The following is a 24,760-nucleotide window of genomic DNA, read 5'->3' on the forward strand; positions in this document are numbered from 1 at the left end:
TAATCCATGGTCCGATTTAGAATGCCTAGTGAAACGAAAATGTAATCGATCACTGTCCCATGTTGAGTGCCAGTAAAAGTTGGCATTCTCAGGCCACATTCAGGTTCGTACAGGTCATAGTTAGCGAGTAGTTCTTCAAGCTCCTGCCCCTGTGCGGAATGTTCAAAGTGAGGTCCCTGTAAGGCTGCCTCGTCAGGCTCATTTCACTATTTCCCTTGCAGGCTAAGTTACATAAGTGGATGTTAAAATCGCCTAATAAAATAAACTCAAAAACAAACTTGATATTCTGAGATACTGTGTTTAAAATACTGTCTAGGTTAGCGATATTACAGCCTCTATACTCGCTATTCCCAGAATTATAAAAAATTGACAAATAAGGTCCTGCTAATATTATTAATCACCCTTTCAACAATTAAGATGTTGTCAGAGTCGGTAAAAATCTGCCTGTAGCTTCCTTTTAATTCCAGAGAGAACATAATTACTAGGCCGCCTTTAGCTCTCCCCGCTCTGCTAGGGACTGCAGGTTTGGTGAAACTAGTGAACCCATCCCACCAAAGATTGGCTGATGTGTCCCAAGTTTCTTGCAGGGCAATAATGTGATGGTTTGAGACAAAGCTCAACCAGGCATTGTCCTGAAGTTTTGCATTTAGGCCTGCTACGTTCCAACTTAAGATCTTACAGGCGTCAGTGGGTGTCCTTGTCTTATTTGCCCCTTCCGCATCCCCTTCGACTATGTGCTGCGTTAATAATCCCTCATTAGGTTCCACTTGGGAAAAGGTCTGTGTATCCTCACTAATCGTGCTCGGATTAACACGAGCCTCCAACCGATGTAAAAACGGAGGATAGTCGGGATTTGAGGGCTCCTGGGGCTCTGATACTTCCATGTGACTAGAATCACTAAAGTCTTCAATAATATTTAAATAGCCACTTTGTAGAGTTGGATTATTCAGCCCTAGCCCTTCATGATCGACTCCACCTTTAAATCAATCACATGTATTTAAGTCAGATAAGGGACCAAACCTATTTCCTGTTCCAAAACCCCACTCAAAGGGAGTGGCTACCTGACCCTGTCCGTAAAGCGCTGAATTCCACATGGGTTGTGGAGTATTTGGACGTGTCAAAAACTGATCGTTTCTAAGCCAGTTGGTATACCTATTGCCCTGACCACTATGACCGTAACCCAGGGGGCCAGAGCCCCAGCCATGTGTTCTTGTCTCCTGTGCGAATGCAGGCCTGATGTTGGGCTCGTTTAGGTGGTTAAGTCTTCCTGACTCAAAGTTTATTATGGGTTGAGAACGATCGTTAGAATATCGGGGTCTGATGCCCTCTCCCCAACTACTGAAGTTGGTAAATCTCTTATATCTAGGGATATTGGGGAAGGTGGGAAGCTGAGTCTTATTATAAAAGAATTTAAGGGTAAGTGGAATTATAGAGCCACTACGACGTTGGGGTGGAAAAATATTGGCCAAAATATCAGGTAGAACCTCCGCATTACCAAAATTTAGAATTACACAATCCCCTTTAAACTTTTTTGGTTTACTCCCAATCCAAGATACCCTCCTAGTCATAACGATATCTCCTGCCAGTTTATCAAACCCTTGATGTGCCATGTGCATGTTGTTAGTGAGCCAATGTAATGCTTTATCTTTAAGACCCTGGTTGGACTCAGTTTTATCATGCGATAGGACAGGGACGTTTGCCAATACCAGTACTACTGGAGAGGCTTCCAAAATAAATTGGGCTGAAACATCCTCCTGTTGTGATTCCATTATAACAGCAGTTGTACTGATGTGGGGGTCTCCAGCTTCTACTTCCTGTCTAAGTACGGGTAGTGAAGGAGATGGTGGCAAAGGCAGCGGCCCTTGATGGATTGGCTGTGGATGACTTTCGGTTGGAATGACCTCCACATCCGTGACCGCTAAGTTTGTGACAAGGGAGGATAGATTCTCTACCTCTTCGGCCAACTTGCCATGTACCCCACCCAGCTTTTTAACCTCAGATGTTAATTTGTCCAGTTTCCCGATCAGGGGCTTAATTATAGTCCTGATTTTAATGTCTATCATGTCTTGAATCCTATTAAATAGGTCATCATCGACAATGCGTCTTGACTCTGCATCAATGTCGAGCTCCGCATATTTCCCTTCACGTCTTGGTGGTGGGGTGGCTGGCTTTTTCCTACTTTGTTGTTGTTTCCCTCCCCGCTTACTTTGGAATTTTCTGCAGGCTCTAACTGCCCGTTTCGCAGGCTGAAGGGGTGATTGGGCTTCGTCCGTAATAGCTATCTGGTGGTTGGGGTCAGCAGCTATGTTATCTGATAAATCTATTAGATCCATTAATGGGTCCGAGTCCTCAGCCTCATCAGCCTCACTGCCATTATCTTGAGGAGTAGGATCTACCAAAATTGTAAGGGGATTATCTTGCGGCATGTCCGATGTCGCTGTGCTCAATACACTTGTAGAAGGGCTTTCTGGAGGCAAAATAGGTGATTGGCTCAAGCCAAGAGATTGCCTTCTCTTATTATTGATGCTGCTAACCACTTGTACTAGGTAAGAGTCTAAGGTGTTCAATGGCTCAATAGGAGCAGGTACCAGTTTCTTCCCCATATTAGCAACAAACTGTTAAAGGCTATCTGGGGCTGGACAGGTTTTCAGAGCTTAACTCAAATGAATTCAATGGTGGCAATACTATGAGGTCTGAATCTCAATCAGCTACGGCGATTAGACGGGCCAATGTCATCAGCACTAAATTATATGTAATGATGGCAAAGCTTTAAACAGTACCTTATTGTCTCCACGAAATGGGTGTCAGGGGGTTGGCCTTGCCTGGCCTTTTCGTGCCGCTGAGGGCCGTAGAGGGCCCGCCCTTTGCCCGGGCTTAGCCCCGGGCGCTCCCGCGACGCGGGGATCCGTCTGCTTTTTATTCCTGGCTGTTGGCGCTCTCTGGCGCTTGCTGCGTCACCTGCATGCGCCGCCGCATTGCCTGCCGGGTGTTGTGGTCCCCCGGAGCGGCGGCGCGGAGTCTGATGCCCTCGTGACTCTTGGCGGTGGCGGCTGGGGCTTTAGCTGAGTTCAAGTGGCCAGGTAAAGACTCTCGGCGGTGTCGGCGTTGCGGTGCTCTCCGCACAAGACTACAAACACAAGGTGTTGATACAAACAGACAACACCACTGCGATGTTCTACATCAACAAGCAGGGGGGCACACAGTCAGCCCCGCTTTCAACGCTGGCGCAGGAGATATGGAGATGGGCCATCCCTCTCAAGATAGACCTGCTAGCCATACACCTACCAGGGAAGGACAACATACAAGCCGATTGGCTCAGCAGGCAGACATCGGCATCCCACGAGTGGGAGCTCAATGCTCAGGAGACAAGGTACCTGTTCGACAGGTGGGGGACACCATCGATGGACCTGTTTGCCACACGCCAGAATGCAAAATGCCAAAACTTCGCATCCAGGCAGCCCGAGGAGGGGTCACTGGGGAATGCCCTATGGATAGATTGGTCAAGGACATTTGCTTACGCCTTTCCCCCAATACCACTGATGCACAGAGTGCTGAGCAAGTGCAGAGCGAGCAACATGACACTGATACTGGTCGCACCACAGTGGGCGAGGCAGACATGGTACTCGCAGATCATGGAGATGACACAGAGTGCACCCCACAGATTCAGCAGGAGGAAAGACTTACTCTCCATGCAGAACGGAGAGGTACTACATCCAGAGCCAGAGAGCATGAGCCTAGTAGCGTGGCTCCTGAGGACATAGAGTTCGCACATTTGAGACTACCAGAAAGCACCCTGAGGGTACTTCGGGAGGCACGAAGGCCCAGCACTCGGAAGTGCTACGTTGCGAAATGGAAAAGATTCACAATATGGTGCAGACAGGAAAGACTCCACAATAAAATGAAGAGGGACTCCACAGTGCTAAGGTACCTGACGCACTTGCTGGAGAAGAACCTTAGCTCATCCTCTTTAAGAGTTCACTTGGCAGCAATAGTCGCCTACACAAGGGGAGAAACGTGCAGGAGCTTCTTCACATCACAGGTGGTGAAGAGATTCCTAGAAGGAGCGAAAAGGATCGCACCACCCAAGCGGGTGCCGCCACCGGCATGGAACTTGAACACAGTCCTAACGGAACTCATGAAAGAGCCCTTTGAACCACTTCACAAAGCCTCCCTAAAGATGATAACTATGAAAACAGCCTTCCTGGTTGCAATAACGTCCTTACGCAGAGTAAGCGAGCTTCAAGCGCTGACGCTACAAGAACCCTACATACAAATACACAATGATAGAGTTGTGATGAGGACTGACCCACACTTCATGCCGAAATTTCACATGAACCAGTCTATACAGATACCGAGTTTTTTCCAAAAACCAACAACTAGCTCAGAGCAAGCTCTGCACACCCTGGACGCCAGAAGGGCAGTCATGCACTACATTGAAAGGACGAAGGGACACAGGAAAACAAAACAGTTTTTTGTGTCATTCGCAAACAGCTTCATGGGGAAAGCAGTAACCAAAAAGACCATTGCACGATGGATCGCACAGACAATTCAACTCTGCCACAAGCGTGCAGGACAAGAACTGGCAGAGGGGACACGTGCCCACTCCACCAGGAAGAAGGGCGCTACAATAGCCTTCCTGGCTAACACACCCATAGAGGACATATGCCTGGCGGCAACATGGGCTTCGGTGCACACGTTCACGAAGCACTACTGTGTGGACATACAAATGAACAAGGAAGCTCAAGTTGGACAGAAGGTGCTACAGCACATATTCAACACCCAACGCTCATCTTCCACCCAGCCGCCACAGAGATGAGAAACCGCTACAAAATCTATGCACAGCATAGTGAATCCAGAAAGATTCACGCTGCAAAACGAATAGTTTTCTTACCTGTCGGTGTAGTTTTGCAGCTTGAAGATCTTTCTGGATTCACTAGCGAACCCACCCACCTCCTCCAGAAAGATGAGGCTGGAGAGAGAAGAGGTGGTTAACTAAAGAAAGGACTTTAAAAGTACAAAGCGGTAAATACCAACTAAATAGAACATTGCCATTACTTCGGAAACGAAAGAAACACGGAAAAAAAGAACCCGAAGATGGCGCCCAAGAGTGGGAGCTTCCGCAGGAAGCATGCCGACGTCACCGGAAATACACCCAAGGGGGTGTGACGCCGACGCCCACCTGGGCTAAGAAGAAAGAAAAAAAAAAACAAAGAAAAGACTACGAATCCGGACCCAACCACAAGACCGCGGAAAAATGCACAGCATAGTGAATCCAGAAAGATCTTCAAGCTGCAAAACTACACCGACAGGTAAGAAAACTATTCGTTATGGTCGGTGGGTCTTGTTGGTCACGTACCATCCGGGCCAATAGTGCACCGGAATTATCGGCTTCAGTGTGTTGGCGCCGTAAATATTCCTCATGGTCTATCGTCCTTAATGTTTCTAAAACCTCAGCATGGTCAATGTTCCCCATCTGTAGTTCTCCCTTCTTCCCCGGATCAAGACTTGCCTCCCGCTCCAGAATCTTTAACCTGTCTTCCACCTCGCAGAGTTTCTTATGGATCTCCTGCCTAGCCCCCACCAGTTGTCCTATTGCCACCCCCCTGATCACAACTTTCATGGCATCCCAGACCACCATGTTTGAAGAAGCAGAATTCCAGTTCACTCTAAAATAGTACGTGAGGGCAGCAGATAGGGATGTACGGAAGGGGGGATCCTCCAGAAGAGAAGGGTTAAGTCTCCAGGTAGGCACCGGAGTGGATTCAATACTGTTTTTGGATTGCCCCTAAACCCCGCACATTCCAGGTGAGAAATTGGTATGTCCCTGCAATCTCAGCCTTGTGTGTCTTCTATCACGTGTGAGGGTAACTGTCGCCCTGTTGTATTTTCCAAAATATGAGGCGACCAGGAGTCCCTATACCCCAAAACCAAATCTAATACCCAACCAAACTCTGCACAGCATCTAAACCATGCTGGGCCCAACATTAAGCTAATAACCATTTTCTTCCAAATTTATGGTGCATACGCCAGTGGGGGGGTGGCTAAGCTTTAGCACCATTGTTTCTTTGCTTTGAACTGCTTTCTGTCCTAGCTGCTGCCTAGAAAACCGTGGCCAAAACTCCCTTGCTGATCCCTCGTTTCTGCCTGGACCCGCCCGCCAGTCTCCCGCTGCTCGTTATTTCATCAAGAGCGGGGCCGCCAAGAGGAGACCGGCGAGGGGCAAACTACAACACCCACAAGCCCTTGCGGTGTCCTGCGTCACCGGGGAGCGCCAGGAGGCGCTTAAAACCAGCATCTGAAAGAGACACGTTAGTATTAGATTCCTTACCTTAGAATATCCCCAGGCGTCAGACTAGATCCGGAAATTTTTGCGTAGCAGTACCCTTGCGTGTCGGTAGGCGTCGTCTGCGGCTCCTCGTCCGTCGCCGGCGCCGTGATGACGTTGTCGGAGTACTTAGACGCCGCCTCCGCGTGCTGACGTCAGTTCTTCTTTTTTCCGCGCCAGCAAGCGCAGATCTGGAAAAAGCAGTAACCCTAGTCACTTTTTGACTAACTTTTTGATCCTTTTTGATTGCTATTTCGAGTCTCCCGACTCCGAAACGGTGCCTTTAGGGATGCCCGGCTTCAAGCATTGTGACGATTGCGACCGGCTGATGTCGGTCACGGATCCTCACCGCGTCTGTTTGTCGTGTTTGGGCGTCGACCACGACGACAAGGCCTGCTCAGACTGCCGGGCCCTCTCTTCGAAAGCCAGGTGGGAGCGGTCCCGTAGGCGCCTCGAACTCCGGCAGTCGGCCCCGCGCCGTGAGAGGTCCCGATCCCATGGGAGGTCGAGGGACAGGTCGCGGGCTCGGAGCCACCACAGCTCCGAGAGTAGGCCGCACTCCTCTGGGTCGAAGTCGTCGTCAGGTAAGAGGCACAAGAAGTCCAAGCGGCGTCATCGCTCCTCGGACTCCCCCCGACGCTCGCGCGATGCGGCCGGGTGACACCGCCCACGCGGCTCCGTCGGAGTCGCGGGCGCCGCGTGCAGCTCCACAACCTCCGGTCCCTGGGCTGAACGCGTCGCCGGAGGAGATCGAGCGCTTCCTCATGGCCATGAGGAAACTCTCTCCTCCGACGGGCTCCGCGGCGCCTTCGGGCCCAGCGGACCCGTCTGGGAGCCCTAGCGGGTCGGCGGCGCCGTCCCCGGTTCCACCTTCGTTCCTGTTCCGGCGTCGGGACGGCCCCGATGGGCGCCGCTCCAGACGCCGGTTGGAGAGTTCCATCTCTACGAACAGGCCCCATTAGATGAGAACCCTGAATTTCAGGAGATGGGTGATGAAGAGGCCTGGGAGGGGTCTGAGGACCCTCTGACCAGGGAGTGTCAGTCTCATGAGGACTGGGCAGGAGACCTTGGGGAGGCCAGTGGCCTGGACACCTCTCCAGACACTGGTTTTGTCTCCCCTCCTTCCGTGGCATCGGAGGAGGGGGCAACTTATAGTGTGGTGCTGATGAGGGCTGCCAAGGCCTTGGGCCTTGAGCTCCCCGTCGCGGCCGTGAGGACTAACCTCCTCACTGAGGTCCTTAAACCGCAGTCAAGCTCGGCCGAGCCTCTGCTGCCCTTTAATGATGCCTTGACCGACGTTCTGCTGGGCACTTGGTCCAAGCCCGCTGCGGGTTCGCCCATAGATGGGAACGTGGCCAGACGCCACCGCCCAGCCCCGGGCGACCCATGTTTCCTGTCCTCCCACCCTACCCCCGAGAGCCTGGTCATCCAGGCCTCCAATTCCCAGACCGCATTCCCGTCCGCCCCCCCCGGACCGGGAATCCAAGAGGTATGACCAGTATGGGAAGAAGATCTTCTCATCCCTTGGCCTGCGGTCTTCTAACACCGCCTGCCTCTTGGGACGTTACACCCACTCTGTGTGGGATAAGGTCGCGGAAGTGCTGCCAGAGTGTCCGTTGGAGGTACGGGCCAAACTCGGCCAAGCCCTTGTGGAGGGCCGGGATGCAGCCAAGTATTCCATCCGGTGTGGGCTTAATACCACTGACTCGCTGGGTAGAGCGATGGCAACGACGGTGGCGGTCAGACGCCACGCCTGGCTGAGGTCCGCCAACTTCTCGGCAGATGTCCTGAACACCCTTATGGACATGCCGTTCGATGGCCGTCGCCTCTTTGGCGACAAGGCAGACCATGCGCTTGAGCGTTTTAAGGACTCCAGGGCTACGGCCAAGTCCTTAGGCCTCTCGGGCCAGCGCCAGCAATCGGCTGCCTTTCACTCCTTTCGTGGCCACGGAAGGGGTGCGCCCACACGTGCCGCCAGCCACGCACCGCAGGGCAATACCCAACGCGGTGGCGGCCGTGGGAACCGCCGTCCAGGTGGTCGGGGGCAGCAGCGAGGTCAGTCCACACCTTCCCCCGCAGCATCCGCCTCAAAACCCTCCTAGTCCGTGCGTTCAGGCCCATGTGACGCCAGTGGGAGGCAGGGTTCGCCATCACCACCTCCACTGGCGCACCGTCACTTCGGACAGATGGGTGCTGCAGATCGTCCGAAGGGGCTACTTCCTCCCCTTCGAGGCGACTCCTCCAGCCATGCCACCGCAGAACCACCGTGTATCGGGGGATCACTTGCGACTTCTGCAGGAGGAAGTTACGTCCCTCTTGGCCAAGGGGGCCATTGAGCGCGTTCCTGGGCCAGAAGTAGGGTGTGGTTGCTACTCCCACTACTTTCTGGTACCCAAGAAGGGCAAAGGGGGCCTACGCCCTATCTTGGACCTACGGAACGTCAACGGCTTCCTCCGGAAGGAGAAGTTCAAGATGCTGACACTGGCTCAGGTCCTGGCTGCCCTGCACCCAGGAGACTTGATGGTAGCGTTGGACTTGCAGGACGCTTACTTTCATATCCCCGTCCTGCCTGCCCACCGGCGCTACCTGCGGTTCATGGTGGGCCACGAGCACTTTCAGTTTACCTTGCTCCCCTTCGGCCTTACCAGCGCCCCACGGGTGTTCACGAAGGTGATGGCGGTGGTCGCAGCTCATCTGCGCAGGTTAGGGGTTTCAGTCTTCCCCCTACCTCGACGACTGGTTGTTGAAGGCGGGCTCGCCCCAGACAGTCGTCAGTCACCTCCAGACGACGGCAGACCTCCTGCACCAGCTGGGGTTCTCCATCAATGTGCCGAAGTCACACCTGTGTCCCTCTCAGAAGCTCCTCTTCATCGGAGCGGTTTCGGGTTTTTCCGCCCGAACAGCGGGTCCGGGATATTCAGGCTCTGATTCCCATCTTTCAGCCGTTATCCCGGGTTTCGGTCAGGTTGACGCTGCGGCTTCTGGGGCTGATGGCCTCCTGCATCCTACTGGTGCATCACGCCAGGTGGCGGATGCGGGCTCTGCAGTGGGACCTGAAGTTTCAGTGGGCCCAGCATCAGGGCAACCTATCCGACCACGTCCTGATCTCGGAGGGCACTGCGAGACAGCTGCAGTGGTGGCTTACGGACCGCGATTGGGTCAGCGGCAGATCCCTCTCCCTTCCCCAACCGGAGCACGTAGTTGTGACGGACGCGTCCCTCCAGGGCTGGGGAGGCCACTTGGGAGAGGCGGAGATCAGAGGCCTCTGGTCTCCGGCGGAGACCCGGCTCCACATCAACCTGTTGGAGCTCAGGGCGATTCGTCTGGCACTGAAGGCATTCCTCCCCTCTGTCCGGGTGAGTCTAGTGCAGGTGTTCACGGACAACACCACCGCCATGTGGTACTGCAACAAACAAGGCGGGGTGGGGTCGTGGATCCTTTGTCAAGAGGCTATTCGCCTTTGGCAATGGCTGGAACGCCAGGGCGTGACCCTGGTGGCTCAACACCTGGCAGGTTCTCTGAACGCCAGGGCGGACGAGCTCAGCCGTCGGTGCATGATGGATCACGAATGGCATTTGAACTCGGACGTGGCGCAAGGCCTCTTTCAGCGATGGGGAGAGCCTTGGTTAGATCTATTCGCCACCGAAGAGAACGCGCAATGTCATCAGTTCTGCGCGTTGGAATTTCCAAGGCGGCACTCGCTCGGAGACGGTTTTCGTCGCGAGTGGAGTTGCGGTCTGTTGTACGCCTTTCCGCCTATACCACTTCTGCCCAGAGTGCTGAAGAAGATCAAGCGCGACCGGGCCCAAGTCATCCTTGTGGCTCCGGACTGGGCTCGAAGGTACTGGTATCCAGAGCTACTCAGTCTGTCAGTCGATCCCCCGGTTCGTCTGCCTCTTCAGGAGGACCTTCTATCGCAGCAGCAGCAGGGGACGGTCCTCCACCCGAACCTGTCCAGTCTCCACCTCCATGCTTGGAGATTGAGCGGCGACAGTTGAGGCCATTTGACTTGCCTCCTGAAGTCTGTAACATCATTCTGGCAGCCAGGCGTCCCTCCACAAAGTCGGTATACGCCTGCAGGTTGAACAGATTTGTGGCATGGTGCACAGCAAAGGCTGTGGATCCTTTTCTGCCCCTCTTTCGGAGGTTCTTCTCTTCCTTCTTTCCCTTGCCCAGCAGGGCTCTGCTCTGGGCACTATCAAGGGCTACCTTTCTGCCCTTTCAGCCTTTCTCAGGCTGCCTGATCAGCCTTCTTTGTTCAAGTCCCCTATTGTAAACAGATTTCTTAAGGGCATCACTCACACGTTTCCTCCTGTTCCGTTTGTGATGCCTCAGTGGGACTTGAACCTGGTTTTAACATTCCTGATGTGCGCTCCCTTTGAGCCACTTCACAACTGTCCTCTTCGCCTTCTGACCTTGAAGACTGCTTTCCTGGTTGCCATCACCTCTGCCAGGAGAGTGAGTGAGCTCCAGGCTCTTTCTTGTACTCCACCTTTCCTTTCTGTCCATCCGGACCAAGTGGTGCTTCGTACCAAACCTTCTTTCCTGCCCAAGGTTGTCACGGCCTTTCACATCGGGCAGTCTATCACCTTGCCTACCTTCTTCCTGCCACCGCATCCCTCTAAAGAGGAAGAGCGGCTCCACCGTCTGGACCCAAAACGTGCGCTCTCATTCTACTTGGATTGCACACGCCAGTTCCGGGTGGATGACCAACTCTTTGTTGGTTACGTGGGCGCTAAGAAGGGGAAAGCGGTGCACAAGAGGACCATCTCCAGGTGGATCATCCTGTGTATCCAGGCATGCTACTCCTTGGCTAGGAAGGAGCCCCCGGTTGGACTGCGGGCTCATTCTACCCATGTGACGGCGACTACCACTGCCCTGGGCAGGGGTGTGCCCTTGCAAGACATCTGTCAGGCAGCTACGTGGGCATCGCTGCACACGTTTGCAAGACACTACTGCCTGGACAGCCAAGTCCGGAGGGATGGCTTCTTTGGCCGTTCCGTCCTCCGGGACTTTCTGGTGTGATTATTGGTTCGCAGTCCCACCACCGGGGTTGGTATTGCTGGGGTATCTATTCTAAGGTAAGGAATCTAATACTAACGTGTCTCTTTCAGATGCACAAGTTACTACTTGTGTAACGATATATCTGTAAGAGACATTAGTTAGTATTAGATTCCTTACCGACCCACCCATCCTCCCCGTTCTGCGAACCAATATCTAGGGTTAGGGTCGTTCCCCTTCAGGGCCCTAGTTTCAATGGCACCAGTGTTGGTTTTTAACATGGCTCTGCGTTTCTGGCGCGGAAAAGCTGTGTCTAAGAACTGACGTCAGCACGCGGAGGCGGCGTTTAAGTACTCCGACGACGTCATCACGACGCCGACGACGGACGCGGAGCCGCAGACGACGCCTACCGACGCGCAAGGGTACTGCTACGCAAAAATTTCCGGATCCAGTCTGACGCCTGGGGATATTCTAAGGTAAGGAATCTAATACTAACTAATGTCTCTTACAGATATATCGTTACACAAGTAGTAACTTGTGCATCAGGGCCATCGAGCGGGGGAACTTCCTTTGAACTGCTTTCTGTCCTAGCTGCTGCCTAGAAAACCGTGGCCAAAACTCCCTTGCTGATCCCTCGTTTCTGCCTGGACCCGCCCGCCAGTCTCCCGCTGCCCGGCTGCTCTTTATTTCATCAAGAGCGGGGCCGCCAAGAGGAGACCGGCGAGGGGCAAACTACAACACCCACAAGCCCTTGCGGTGTCCTGCGTCACTGGGGAGCGCCAGGAGGCGCTTAAAACCAGCATCAGCGCCATTGAGCGGGGGAACTTCCTTTGAACTGCTTTCTGTCCTAGCTGCTGCCTAGAACACCGTGGCCAAAACTCCCTTGCTGATCCCTCGTTTCTGCCTGGACCCGCCCGCCAGTCTCCAGCTGCCCGGCTGCTCGTTATTTCATCAAGAGCGGGGCCGCCAAGAGGAGACCGGTGAGGGGCAAACTACAACACCCACAAGCCCTTGCGGTGTCCTGCGTCACCGGGGAGCGCCAGGAGGCGCTTAAATCCAGCATCAGCGCCATCGAGCGGGGGAACTTCCTTTGAACTGCTTTCTATCCTAGCTGCTGCCTAGAAAACCGTGGCCAAAACTCCCTTGCTGATCCCTCGTTTCTGCCTGGACCCGCCCACCAGTCTCCCGCTGCCCGGCTGCTCGTTATTTCATCAAGAGCGGGGCCGCCAAGAGGAGACCGGCGAGGGGCAAACTACAACACCCACAAGCCCTTGCGGTGTCCTGCGTCACCGGGGAGCGCCAGAAGGCGCTTAAAACCAACAGCCCCGTCTCGCGGGACGCCGGGCGAAGCCCGGGCCAAGGGGGGGGCCCGTTTTAGCCCGTTCTAGACTGTTGTAGGCTGGGCTGGGCCATTCCTCTTGGCCCCTGTACCAGGTGAGGTACTTCTCGTCCACCAGGTAATTTTTCCAGACTTTTTGCCGTTTTAGCCAGAAGGCTTACTAACTGATAGTCGATCCCCAGGTCTACGTACTATGACTCGGGGGAGCAGAAGCAAGACGGCCATGTCAAATGCTCTGGTTACTGGCCCAATTGACCAATTTATCTCTAGAACCAACGAAGTCATCAACCAGAGCATATCCTTGCTTGAGCGAAGGGTATCACAAGACCTCGCAACAGCCAGAAGGTCATCTTTGGGCCCCCTAGCTTCAGCCCAAACCCCACTAAAACCATCTTCTGACATACCAATGTTAATACAACCTTTACAACCCCAGCCTAATGCTCTGGCAGAGATTCATTCAATTCCGAAATCAATCGATCTTTCTGTCTCGAACCTCACCTTTGATGCTGAAACCACAGGCGACCTGGAAAACACTCCAGACCTTCAGCTATTACAATCTCAGGACCCGGGCACCCGGATACAGCACATGGGGGTAAAGGAGGGTGCCGTTCCTAAGCATGGTAAAGACAAGAATTTAGTAAACTCAAAAGTCCCTAAAGTTGCCACAATTCACAAAGACAGACCAAATCTCCGAAAATCACATGAACTTTCAAATGATCCGACCACTCAATCTATCAACCTAATAGACTCATCTGCTAATTTAAATACCCCACTCACTGTCGGGGAGGCTTGCACCCTATGTAGTGAAAACACTCAGCTTCTGGCAAGTTTTAGGGAAATCCTCAAGCACCACCTTCAACCCCTAGAACGCAGCATAATGACCATTGAAAAACAGCTTGCAAAACTGACCCGGAAACCATCTAGCCTCCACAGCGTGGGTCAATTAATCACAGGGATTACTAAGGAAACTTCTCTAACCGCTGGTATCCAAGGGGCCCATAAAATCTGTGAAACTAAACTGTCAAAAGCAACAACATCCCAAACCATTCAACCCAACTCTAAGAAACCTCAAACCCCCGCTCCCTCTACTTCTGGAAGTGGGACCAAGGATAAGACTCTGAGCACTACTCTTACCCAGCCTGCACCCCTACAACCCCGTCCAACTCAGCTTTCCCCCGATAAGGGTCCTGCTCAGTTATCAATCCAGAGACCAATTCCACCTTTAGTACCTCGGCATCCCATGTCAAACGCACTAGGCGATGGGAAAAGGGGGTTTAGGTCTAGACGCCCGATCCATCTTCCGCGAGAAGCGTCTCCCTATACCGTTATTCTTACAGGGATCCCTGAGCTACCGGAATCTGCAAAGGAACCATCCTGGTCCCTTCAAAACAAGGTTCTACAGTGGCTTAACATCAATAGACCAACCCAATCTGCATATACCAGCAGAATCTCTACTGTACGCAGAGTCCCGTGGATAGGGCCAGAACTCAAATCCATCCAGGGTGACTGTATCATAGTCAACTGTGAAGATCCAGCCACTGTTGATCATATCTGTTCATGGCCAGCCCTAGCTAAGAGCGGGGGGATAGACACCTTTCGTCTTTCTTTTTTCTACCCCCCGACACATAACCAGTATTCGATGGCCCCAAACTGGGAGCAGCCTCTAGAGAGGGTCTGGAACTATGAGACACCTTGGCTTACTCACAGAAACACCAGCAGGGAGTGGGAACCTCGGTCCTGGTTCCCAATCAGAGAACAGGCTCCTATGGCGGGATGGCAAGGAATACCAACCAGAAACAGATACGACTGCCTGGAAATGGTCGATTGACCGTTAGCCAGTCCACATAGCAACAACCAGGCCCAGAGGACCCCCAGACCACCTTTGGCACTAGAGAGAGCTTTGGTGATTCCCTCTGTAAACACCAATCCCATATTCACCCTATCCGCCTGTGCCCAAACCCCTTTACCTTTCCCTTCCACCGACGTCCTTATAGGAACTGTTGTGGAGGAACCTGTAATTCCTCCCGACTTGCCAGCTCCTTTGACAGAGGGTCTAAACTCTTCTTCCCCAATTCTAGCACAGATTAGCACCCTGCAAGCAACAGAAATAGATAACGCTATCAAAGCTACTCCATACGATCAAACATGCAACTCCACTCTATTAAAAGAGACGACATTATCTGTCTTATTCTGGAACATTGCAGGTCTTCGTTCCAAAATTAACTTGCAAACATGGGCGGATACAATAACTGAGAACCATATAATATGCTTCCAGGAGACCTGGTCAACCGTTCCTGTCCACTTGGCGGGCTACAAAACGTTTACCATCTTAGCCACGCAGGGCTTGTTCGGAAGACCTAAGGGTGGGCTAGCAGTCTACGTAACAAATAACCTTTTCTCCACAACAATTACTAGCCTAAAAGAAGAGGTCTGTTACCAAATCCTAAGAATCCATCTCAACAACAGTTTTGTTTACCTCCTGGTTAACCTATATAACAATCTTTTACCACCAGAGTGCTCGCGGATGGTACATGAAATCACCACCTTTCTAATGTCACAGCTGAATAAGTCATCATCTCTCACTTGTCTATATCATCTGGGGAGGCGACTTCAATATCCCAATATGCTCCACCATAGAAATGGGAACTGCAGATTGCTTGATAAGACTGACAGCCCTCTCGCTCATTTTGCACACTCTATAAACGGGAAACTTCTGAACGAGAGTCTTTTTACCTTAGAGCTGGATTATGCAAATCAGCTAGTCCATCCACAAGTCGACTTTTCCCCAACATTCCATGGCAGGGGTCTGTCAAGCACAATTGATTTTATTCTCTGTTCAGAGCCTGAGGGGCCAACTGCTAAAATGTTCCACAGGAACAGACATCAGTAGTGACCACTTTTCAAATAGAATTTTAATACAGCCAAAAACTGTTTCATTATACACAAACGCTAGAAGTCTTTTAACACAAGAATCCTTAAAAATGGACAAAGTGAACGGGTTCTCAGTAAAGTGGGCCAAAATAGATCCTGACGCAGTAACAGAGAAAGTTCTTAAAAAAGCTAACTCCTCTGTAAATGATTGTCTAAACCCCAGGTCATCGCCCCAAACAGTGCTGGACAGCTTCGGCAGGATTTTGAGAACAATAAAAGAGGAATTAACTCGCACAAACCAACGTAAATCATCGGCCGAGGGCTGGTTTAATCCTGGCTGTCGGAAAGCACTTTCAAACCTCAAGGCAGCTCTCCGGATAACCTCAAGGCAGCTCTCCGGATAACCCCAAGGAACCTCTCCGAGATAGCCAAGTTAAGAAAACTTTACAAGGATGAAAGGGTAAAACGCACCAAAGAAATCAAGGCGAACTTGTGGCTACAACTCCATGACAGCTGTCGGTCAAGGGATAGTGGTCACTTCTGGCGAGTTGTAAAATCTCCCTTCCTGTCGGACTCGTCGTCAGTTCAACATCTTGATGTCGCAGTGACGGCAGAAGAATGGGTCGCCCACTTCTCGAGAATCTTTGGCGGTTCTCAAACAAACCCTGCAGAGGGGGTCTCTACCCCAGACCCCACACTGGTTCCAAAGATCTTCCCACTAAACATCTGTTTTGAGCATGGTGAGGTGATCAGAGCCGGCTCTCACGAAAATTTTGGAGAAGCATGTTCAGACGGTGCTCTCCAATTTTCTAGAGACACACGAGATTCTGCACGCCACCCAGTCTGGTTTCCGTCCAAATCTCAGCACAGAGACCGCGCTCCTAGAGGTTTCAGAAACCATTAAAGGGGTTCTGGATACCGGGGGCAAAGCCATGCTGGTGATGTTGGACTTGTCGGCGGCTTTCGACACCGTCCCCCATGATGGCCTTCTCGCAAGACTCTGAGATCGGCCTGCGGGGGACGGTGCTCAGCTGGTTTTCTTCCTTCCTAGCTGGCCGCCGGCAAACGGTCTGGGCCTCTCCAGATTCCGCCGTGATGCCGCCTCTGGGAGTCGGGGTTCCACAGGGCTCTATATTGAGCCCGACCCTTTTTAACATCTTTATGACCCCTTTGGCGGCATTAGCGGAGTCATTCGGGGCCCAGATCGTATCTTATGCAGACGACACCCAGCTCCTCTTCTCTTGTAAGAGAGGAGGAGACTTTGATGGGGAGAGTATCCGGGATTGCCTTGGGGCTGTTTTTAAATGGTTCCAACTGAACAGCCTCAAGTGCAATTCCGATAAATCCGAGGTACTCTTCTTTGGGTGCGATATGGAGCCAGACTGGCAGGCTTGGTGGCCCATTAATATGTTTCCTCTGTCTTGTTCATCCCAATCCGCTAAGAACTTGGGGGTCAAGATGGACAAGGGGCTGACGTTGAAATCCCAGATCCTTGGTGTGACGGGTACGTGCTTCGGCCTCCTGAAGATGCTGCGGAGGTTTTTACCCCTTTTATCTGAGGAGCATAGGAAGCTGACTGTGCAGGCTCTGATCGGCTCTAGGTTAGATTATTCGAACGTTCTTTACCTGGGCCTACCAGAGTATCTGCTACAGCGGCTCCAAGTCGTGCAGAACGCTGCCGCGAGGGCCATTTTTGGTCTAAACAGACGAGCCAGTGCTGCGGGTTTGCTGCAGACGTTGCACTGGCTTCCCATCCGCAAACGGATTGCTTTTAAGGCATTGACCTTGGCCTATAAGGCCCTCCATGCGGTGGGAGCGAAGTACCTCCAAAAGAGACTTGCCTTTTATCACCCGGCTCGTTCTCTGAGGTCAGAGTCTCTGTTCCTGGCGGCTGTCCCGCGAGTGAAGAGAGCCCGCCTGGGAGGCCGCTCCTTTGGATTGCTGGCGCCACAGATGTGGAACTCACTGCCGCTCACACTCCGGGGAGCCACCAGTTTACTTGCTTTTAGGAAAGGCCTCAAAACCTGGCTGTTTACCCAGTAGGCCGTCCCGTTGTTTGCTTTCTCTGTGTTCCCTTCTTCTTTTTTTACTGTGTTATGTTATTGTGCTGTAGCTCTCCTTACCTAAAGCGCCGGGACACTCTTTTTGAGTAGCCGTGCGCTATATAAAAATAAATATAACATAACATAACAAAAGCGTCTAAATCAGGCAAGGCCCCCGGCCCAGACGGGGTGCCGGTGGGCATTTTTACTCACAACATCGACCTCTGGTCTCCACTTCTCACCCAGGTCCTGGCCGCGGTAACATCATTAGGTCTTATTGAATCATGGTCTTCATCTATTCTCCTCCCCATCTTCAAGAAGGGCGACCGGAACGACCCGGTTTGTTATAGACCCATCTCCCTCTTGGACTCCCTTGGCAAGGTAGCAGGACGAATGCTACTGGTACGTCTTCAAGAGTGGGCAGCATCTAAGGAAATCATGACTGACCTCCAATTTGGGTTCCAGACGGGTCTTGGGACTGTGGAGCAGGCGCTGAATCTTGCTATTTTGATCGGAAAGTACGTGAGCGCTAAGAAGGGCCATCTATTCGTCATATACGTTGACCTCAGTGCAGCGTTCGACTGTGTACAGCACTCTAAACTCTGGGCCCTGCTTGAGGAAATGGGAGTTGATCCCGCTCTTATTGCATTTCTGCGTGAACTATATTCGAACGCAACGGCGAGAGTAAGATACGGGATCAATGGAGAACTCTCCTCCCACTTCCAAATTAGACAGGGGGTCAGGCAGGGTTGTGTACTGGATCCCTTCCTGTTCAACTTGTACACTAACGGCCTGGAGGCAGCCTTACTAGAAGGGAGCCCAGGATCTTCCACAAATTAACCATCGTCCCATACCAACACTTTTATATGCGGACGATTCTGTCATCTTCGCTAGGACATTGACCCAACTTCAAGTACAGCTCAACAAGTACTGCTCCTATATGGATTCCTTGGGCCTAAAAGTCAACATTAAAAAGACATTTGTAATGCATCTAGGACCAAGAATAAAGAGCCCCAAATCCATTTTTGTTAACAAGACTAAGCTGGAACGAACCGGTGTTTATCCCTCCCTGGGTATCCTGGTGGACGATTCTTTGAGCTGACGGCAGACCGTGGCAAGCAAAAAATTGCTTTTCCAGAGAACTACATCAGCCCTAGTTTCTTTTTCAAGGAAACTGGGGAAACCAGCTCCCCCGGAACTACTCAAAATCTACTACGCTAAATGCCACAGTGTGGCAACATATGGTGCAGGGGTCTGGGGCTATGGTCCAATAAACCCACTACAATTAGTTGAAAACGGGTTTGTCAAATATTTGCTGGCCTTACCAACCAGTGCCCCCAACTTATGCCTCGCTAGCAGAACTAGGTATGGATTTTATTACGGACACCATTCGTTGCCAACCCTTGCTTCTGTGGCACCGTATATGGTCCAAAGAGGAGTGCCACCTAACACGCTCATTAATCCTGGATTGCACCGCCCTCGATAACTGGGGAAAAAATACCCTGGCTAGTATACATATGGAATTTCAGCCGGGATATGGACCGCAGTAACTTTTTCCTGGACCCCCCTAGCATGGGTGACATTTCAAGGAAAGAACTCAAAAAGCTGTGTCTGAGCCATCTAAGAGCTCTTCGATGCTCGGTAGAACTGGCAAAACCTACAAAAGACCCACTTGGGCATACAACCATACCTGACTTTTTATTTGAATAATTATGAAAAGTACCTCCTTACTAGGTTTCGTTTTAATTCCTTTTTCAGGCTTGTCACCTTTCCAAATGTTCAAGATTGGTCTCCCACTACCATTCCCTTTCCTTGTGATGATCTTTCATCTCAATCAACAATACACATTTTATTTTTCTGTAAATTTTATTCTTCTCCCAGAAAGGTTTGGATTTTGCCCCTTCTCAGACTAATAGGCCACAGATCATGTCGCCCTGCATACCTATCCCTGCAATCTCTGGAGTCAAGCTTTATCGCGAAGTTCATATCTAACTTTCTAAAAGCCTGTATTAAATTTCGACGTAACCACGAGTAATCAACATTTTTAGCTAGTGTTCTCAAAGTCAATGTCTTTTCTTTCTTTCTTCATAGCCTGTATATACTATGATTGATTTGCTCTGACAACGTTTTTTACTAATGTATACATTTTAAACTGCCTTTGTACTTTTTATGGTTGCAAAAACAAGTGGCAATCGAATAAAAGTTTATGAAACGAAACGTTTCTTTGCGCATGTTCGGCTTTGCTTGCTCAACGGTCAATCCTCCCGGGGAACAAGGATGTATGATAACAAGTGGTAAAGGAATGGGGGAAAAAGCGAAAAAGCCAACAGGAGGAATAGGTGGTCCTATGGAGGGAATGTCTCAATCCGGCAAATCAACAGACTCTCAAAGTGTTTCTCCCCCTGTCCCATAACAAACTTCCAACCGTCAGCGTTTTACACATATTGGACCCTGAAAATGAAAACAATTATTGTGACCATATTTACATAAAGGATACCAATTATGTTAACTCCCTGCGTCTATATCAGAATCTGTCCGCCAACGTCTTCAATTATCCAGCAGATCATCAGCAGCCCTAGGCGTGATAGTAGGAAACAGGACCACACTGTGATCCGAGTCAGAATGAATCGTACTGTCCTCCGAGTCAGTCCCAATCTTCTCTGTCTCTTCACGGAAGGCACCCATAATCACTAGCGCTCCTAGTTGGTCCTTCTGTTGCTTCCGCGACGGGCCTGAACGTCCACTCCTCTGGCGCGCGGGACCTTCCCTCCTCCTGCTCGACCACCGCTTCCGGAGCTTGGCTAGACCGTCCCTTAGTAGATTCTTTTCACACGCCCTCTGAAATAAGACATCACGATCCCGGTAGTTAAGGATCTTCACTATTAGAGGCCGGCCCGGTTTAGGGCGGCCAGACGGGATCCTATGTGGTCGTTCCCCACAAAAGTACGGAGATAGACCTTCAGTGGCCACATGGTCCCGGAACTATTGTTCCATATAATCCGCAGCTCGATTCCCCGCACATCGCTCCGGCAGGCCTATGACGCGGATATTATTGCGTCGGTTCCTCCCTTCCGCATCTTCCACCCGATCTACCAGTGAGGTCACCTGCTGTTGAAGTTGTTGTATAGAGGAAGAGTGGTCCGCCACTGTCGGTGTAAGATCCGCCAAGACGAGGCCTTGGTCTTTTACCTTATCTGCCAGATTGCCATGATCTGCCTTCAGGAGGGACAGATTGGTAGTCAGAATCAAGTCCAATTTGTCAGCTGTCGGTTCTCCACCGCTGCCCAGTCCAGCAGCTCCGGGCGTGGTCAGACCATCCCCGATGCTCGATAACGCCCGCGCCGTTTCCGGGTCACTCAGGGTCTCCAGTGCCTTGGCCCCCTTTCTAACCATGACGTCAAAAGGAAGGGGGGGGGTGATCTGCGCTCTCCTCCGGATGGTGCCCGCTTAGGCACTATGAACAGTCGCTTTGATGGCCCCCTACCAGGGTGGCAGTTTCCACGGGCACCGACCCTGTTTCGCCAAAGTAAGATCGTCCACGCAGCAGAGAGATCGGACTGGAATGAGGTGCAGAAGCACCCGTACGTAGGAGAGCAAAGGGGGGTTCCTTCCCACAGAGGCCCAGTTGAGCCCAAGGGCGATACACCAGTTGGCGCACTGTCTGTTCCCCGCTGTAAGCAAGGTCTCCCACTAAGTCACCGCTCATTATGTATAGGGGAAGGAGGGCTGCCACTCATTAAACCTGTCCCCCGCAACGAAGCAAACTGCCCCCTGATATCAAGCATTGGGCCACCCTCATCAAGGCGTCTTGTTCAGGCTCCCACCTACGCGGCTCCGCTACTGTCCAGATCACTGCTCCCAGCCACTGCCCACCTCAGTCTGCCAAACGAACGTTGCCACTCTGCTGTATGCCAGTTTGGGCCGCCTCCCAATGATCAGACCGTCTTCGGCTGGTCCCCGATCCACCACACCTCAGACCATGGCATTTCTTATCAGGGCAAGCGTATGGGGCGTCATCCAATGGCAATATTTAGAGGGGGAGGGGGCGTGGGCGAGCCGGGGGGGGGGACTCTCCACACACACCCTGTCCAAAACTCGTCGCTTCCCCCACGATGTTAGTATGCTCATGTCTCCAGGTGTACACTGGCTGACTGGGTGTGAGTGCTTGATTGGTTCAGATGCTCCGTCCATCACCACCCCCTTTTGTACCACTTTGTTCGCCATAAGTTGGCAGGGAATGCTCAGACGTGCGTCCCTTGCTCACTTTGCCACTGGGCTGAAGAAGAAGACGGCTGAAATGCCAGAAACCGGTCCTCGAAAGCTTGTTTCTGGTCCAGGGAAGGCATGGCTTGGCAGTTCGAGCTGGACTGTTCCCATGAGGCACAGGGTCATACTGATTTGCATATGGCCATGTCTGAACTGGGGTGGCAGAGTGGGCTAAAGAACGGTGATGGATTAAACCCAGATCTGTTGACTGGGTGTGAGTGTTTGATTGGTTCAGATGCTCTGTCCATCACCACCCCCTTTTGTACCAAGATATGAATGTCAGCAGCCCTACATGCCAAGAACAGATGCATACTGGTAAGTAGCATTTTCCTTTTCAGTTCCTACTTGGGTTCTCATGGGACCGCCATTTAAACCACTGTGCACATGCTGTCTAAAACTACTGTCATGGAAGTTATTTCTGGTAGTGATTACAGCTTTTATCTATTGAAGAGCCTTCCTTCTTGTATTCCTAGTTATTTACCCTGGGGTCCATTAATAGAGTAGTGTTAAATACTCGAACATTCGTGATTCTTGCCAAAGGTAGTTTCACCTTTCATATGAGCATGTCCACTGAATTCTTTTTTTTCCCTAATTCTCAAGATGGGACAAAGATATTTCCACATGCAAAAAGTTAGAAAAGCCCTTTTGTCAAATGTTGACCAATCCGAACCATTTCAATCAATCCAAGCAATTTTGCTACCATGCACATCCACATTAAGGCAAAGCAATTTGAAAATCAAACCTTGCCCGATGAAAGTTTGTCTGTAAGGTACTGTACCCCCATGTTCCACTTGCAAAAGAGGCGCTCCATTAGATTAAGAAATATTCCTTTTGCTGGCGTTTGCAAGGCAGCTACATGTATATCGTTCCACACATTTACTCAACATTACTCTATTGTTATAAAAGCAAGAAAAAGCCCAGCTTGGCCAGACAGTATTGAAGCGGTTGTTTGATTACTTTTACATTTCAGCGAAGTTGAGGGTGCTGATTTACAGTCTCTGCACTACATTTAAATCTCCAGGCATTCTGCAACCTGAAGATGCTGCTTCTTATTAACAATTGGTTTTCATCTCGTTCTTTTGCACCCAGCACTATATGGTATAAGAGAGCGCATCATGGAAATAGGCAACAGAACACAATGGAAACGATTGATTAAGCGAAAATAACTTTCATTTGTCTAGAGAAGGTTCTATTATATGCCTGTTTTGAAAAGCGCAGCATGAAAAAATTCGCGTCTGACTGAAATAATAAAATGAGACCCTAAATTCACCATGACTATTGTTCGGTCTACTGTGACAGAACCTTTGTATCCTGTAATCTTTCACTGCTATCTGCTTTACCAAGGTGTCTGCTTTACCAAGGTGGATTTGCTTAGCTGAAAAGTACTTTAAATTATTTTTTTCCCAAAAAGGTGGTCTAATTTTACAACCGAAGTATGCTTATGTACGTTTTCATTTTTTTTTTGTCTGCTATATTAGAAATTCAAAAATGTTTTATTTCTTTAACTGCAGAACTGAATGATTTCATCATCCAACTTGATGAGGAGGTTGAGGGAATGCAAAGCACTATTTTGGTTCTCCAACAGCAGCTGAAGGATTCTCGGCAACAACTGCTGACGTTCCAGCAGCAACAACAGTCACATGCCTCTGCCCCAGGTACCAGCAGGACTCCAAGCTCTGAGCCAACAGATCAGGGAGAGGCCTCTGGCAAAGACTGCAGCCGTCTGGCGAATGGACCAAGCAATGGCAGCCCCTCCCTTCAGAGGACGTCTGGGTCAGGGTTTCATAGGGAGGGTGGAAGCTTAGAGAAAGACTTCACTGCATCCCCCGGAAATGGTAATAAACTCTCCAACCACTCCGAAGAGAGAGCTAGCAAAGCCACCAGCAGTAGCTACCTTAATCAACTGAGTATTGGGTATGAAAGTGTAGACTCTCCCACTGGAAGTGAAAACTCTCTCACTCACCATTCAAATGATACAGACTCGAATCATGATCCTCAAGAGGAAAAACCACTTACTACAAAAGGTAACAGAACTATGAGTTCCCGACATGTTCAAAACGGTTTGGACTCCACTGTAAACGCATAGGGTTCAGTTTTGTAACCCTTTTTTGCCCCTGCATTTTTATACAGCGTCATTTAAATTTGGAGTGGCTACTGTACAGGAAGAATTTGAATTAGTGCATACTTTTTCACGATTTTGCTTCATTTTTTTTTCATTCTTGCTTTATGTAAATTCTCTGCCAGTTTGAACATTTTAACTGTTATGTTGACTGTTGCAAAGAGATGTGTAGACACAAGTTATTTTTGTACGAGTTAATGTGAATTTCAGAACGCACTCCTTTCCAAAAACATTTGACGTCTGTACAAATCTATGTTTATGTAGACTCTGTGCTATGTGAGGGCATTCTTACTCTCATTATAGACCCATTTAAATGCTTGTTATAGTATACTGTGGGTTTGACTGCCATGTTTGCCCAGTTCAGTAGTTTTGTTCACAAACAGTAGGACTTCAATCCTGTGGTAGTTTCATTGTTGATGTTTTTCACCACACATCTGTGAAGTTTCTCTCGGTGAACTGAATGTTAAAGGCCTGTGTGCTTAGTTACTCAGTTTATAAGGACTGTTGTACTTTGTTCATGCAAATTGCTCTGTGGCTCAAATATGATCTTACCTGTACTGACCAAACCTAAATAAAGATTTTTAATATCGAAAGTGTTTTTTCCCCCCCAACTATAAATGTACTAATGCACAGTGACATTTTGATAAGTACATGGACGTTGGATTTAGAGGTCCTTGCACAGCCCTACCTAACATAGGTGATTAGAATGAATAGGGTTTCTGCTATCAGCGTGATTATACTAATTAACCTTGCATTTTATTCCAGATTTTGAATAATGTGGCTAGTTTCTGTAAATT

General features: G+C 50.6%; 1 protein-coding gene across 1 annotated transcript in view; it reads left to right on the plus strand.

The window, feature by feature from the left end:
- WTAP (WT1 associated protein) overlaps positions 1 to 24,556 on the plus strand; it is a 213,318-nt gene extending 188,762 nt beyond the window's left edge. The window contains exon 8 of the mRNA XM_078648975.1: positions 23,356 to 24,556. Within this exon, the coding sequence (XP_078505101.1) occupies positions 23,356 to 23,930 (575 nt within the window). The 3' untranslated portion in view covers positions 23,931 to 24,556. The remainder of the gene's footprint in view (positions 1 to 23,355) is intronic.
- Positions 24,557 to 24,760: the final 204 nt, after the last annotated feature.

Source organism: Lissotriton helveticus, chromosome 6 (assembly GCF_964261635.1).
Source record: "Lissotriton helveticus chromosome 6, aLisHel1.1, whole genome shotgun sequence".
NCBI classification, from domain to species: domain Eukaryota; kingdom Metazoa; phylum Chordata; class Amphibia; order Caudata; family Salamandridae; genus Lissotriton; species Lissotriton helveticus.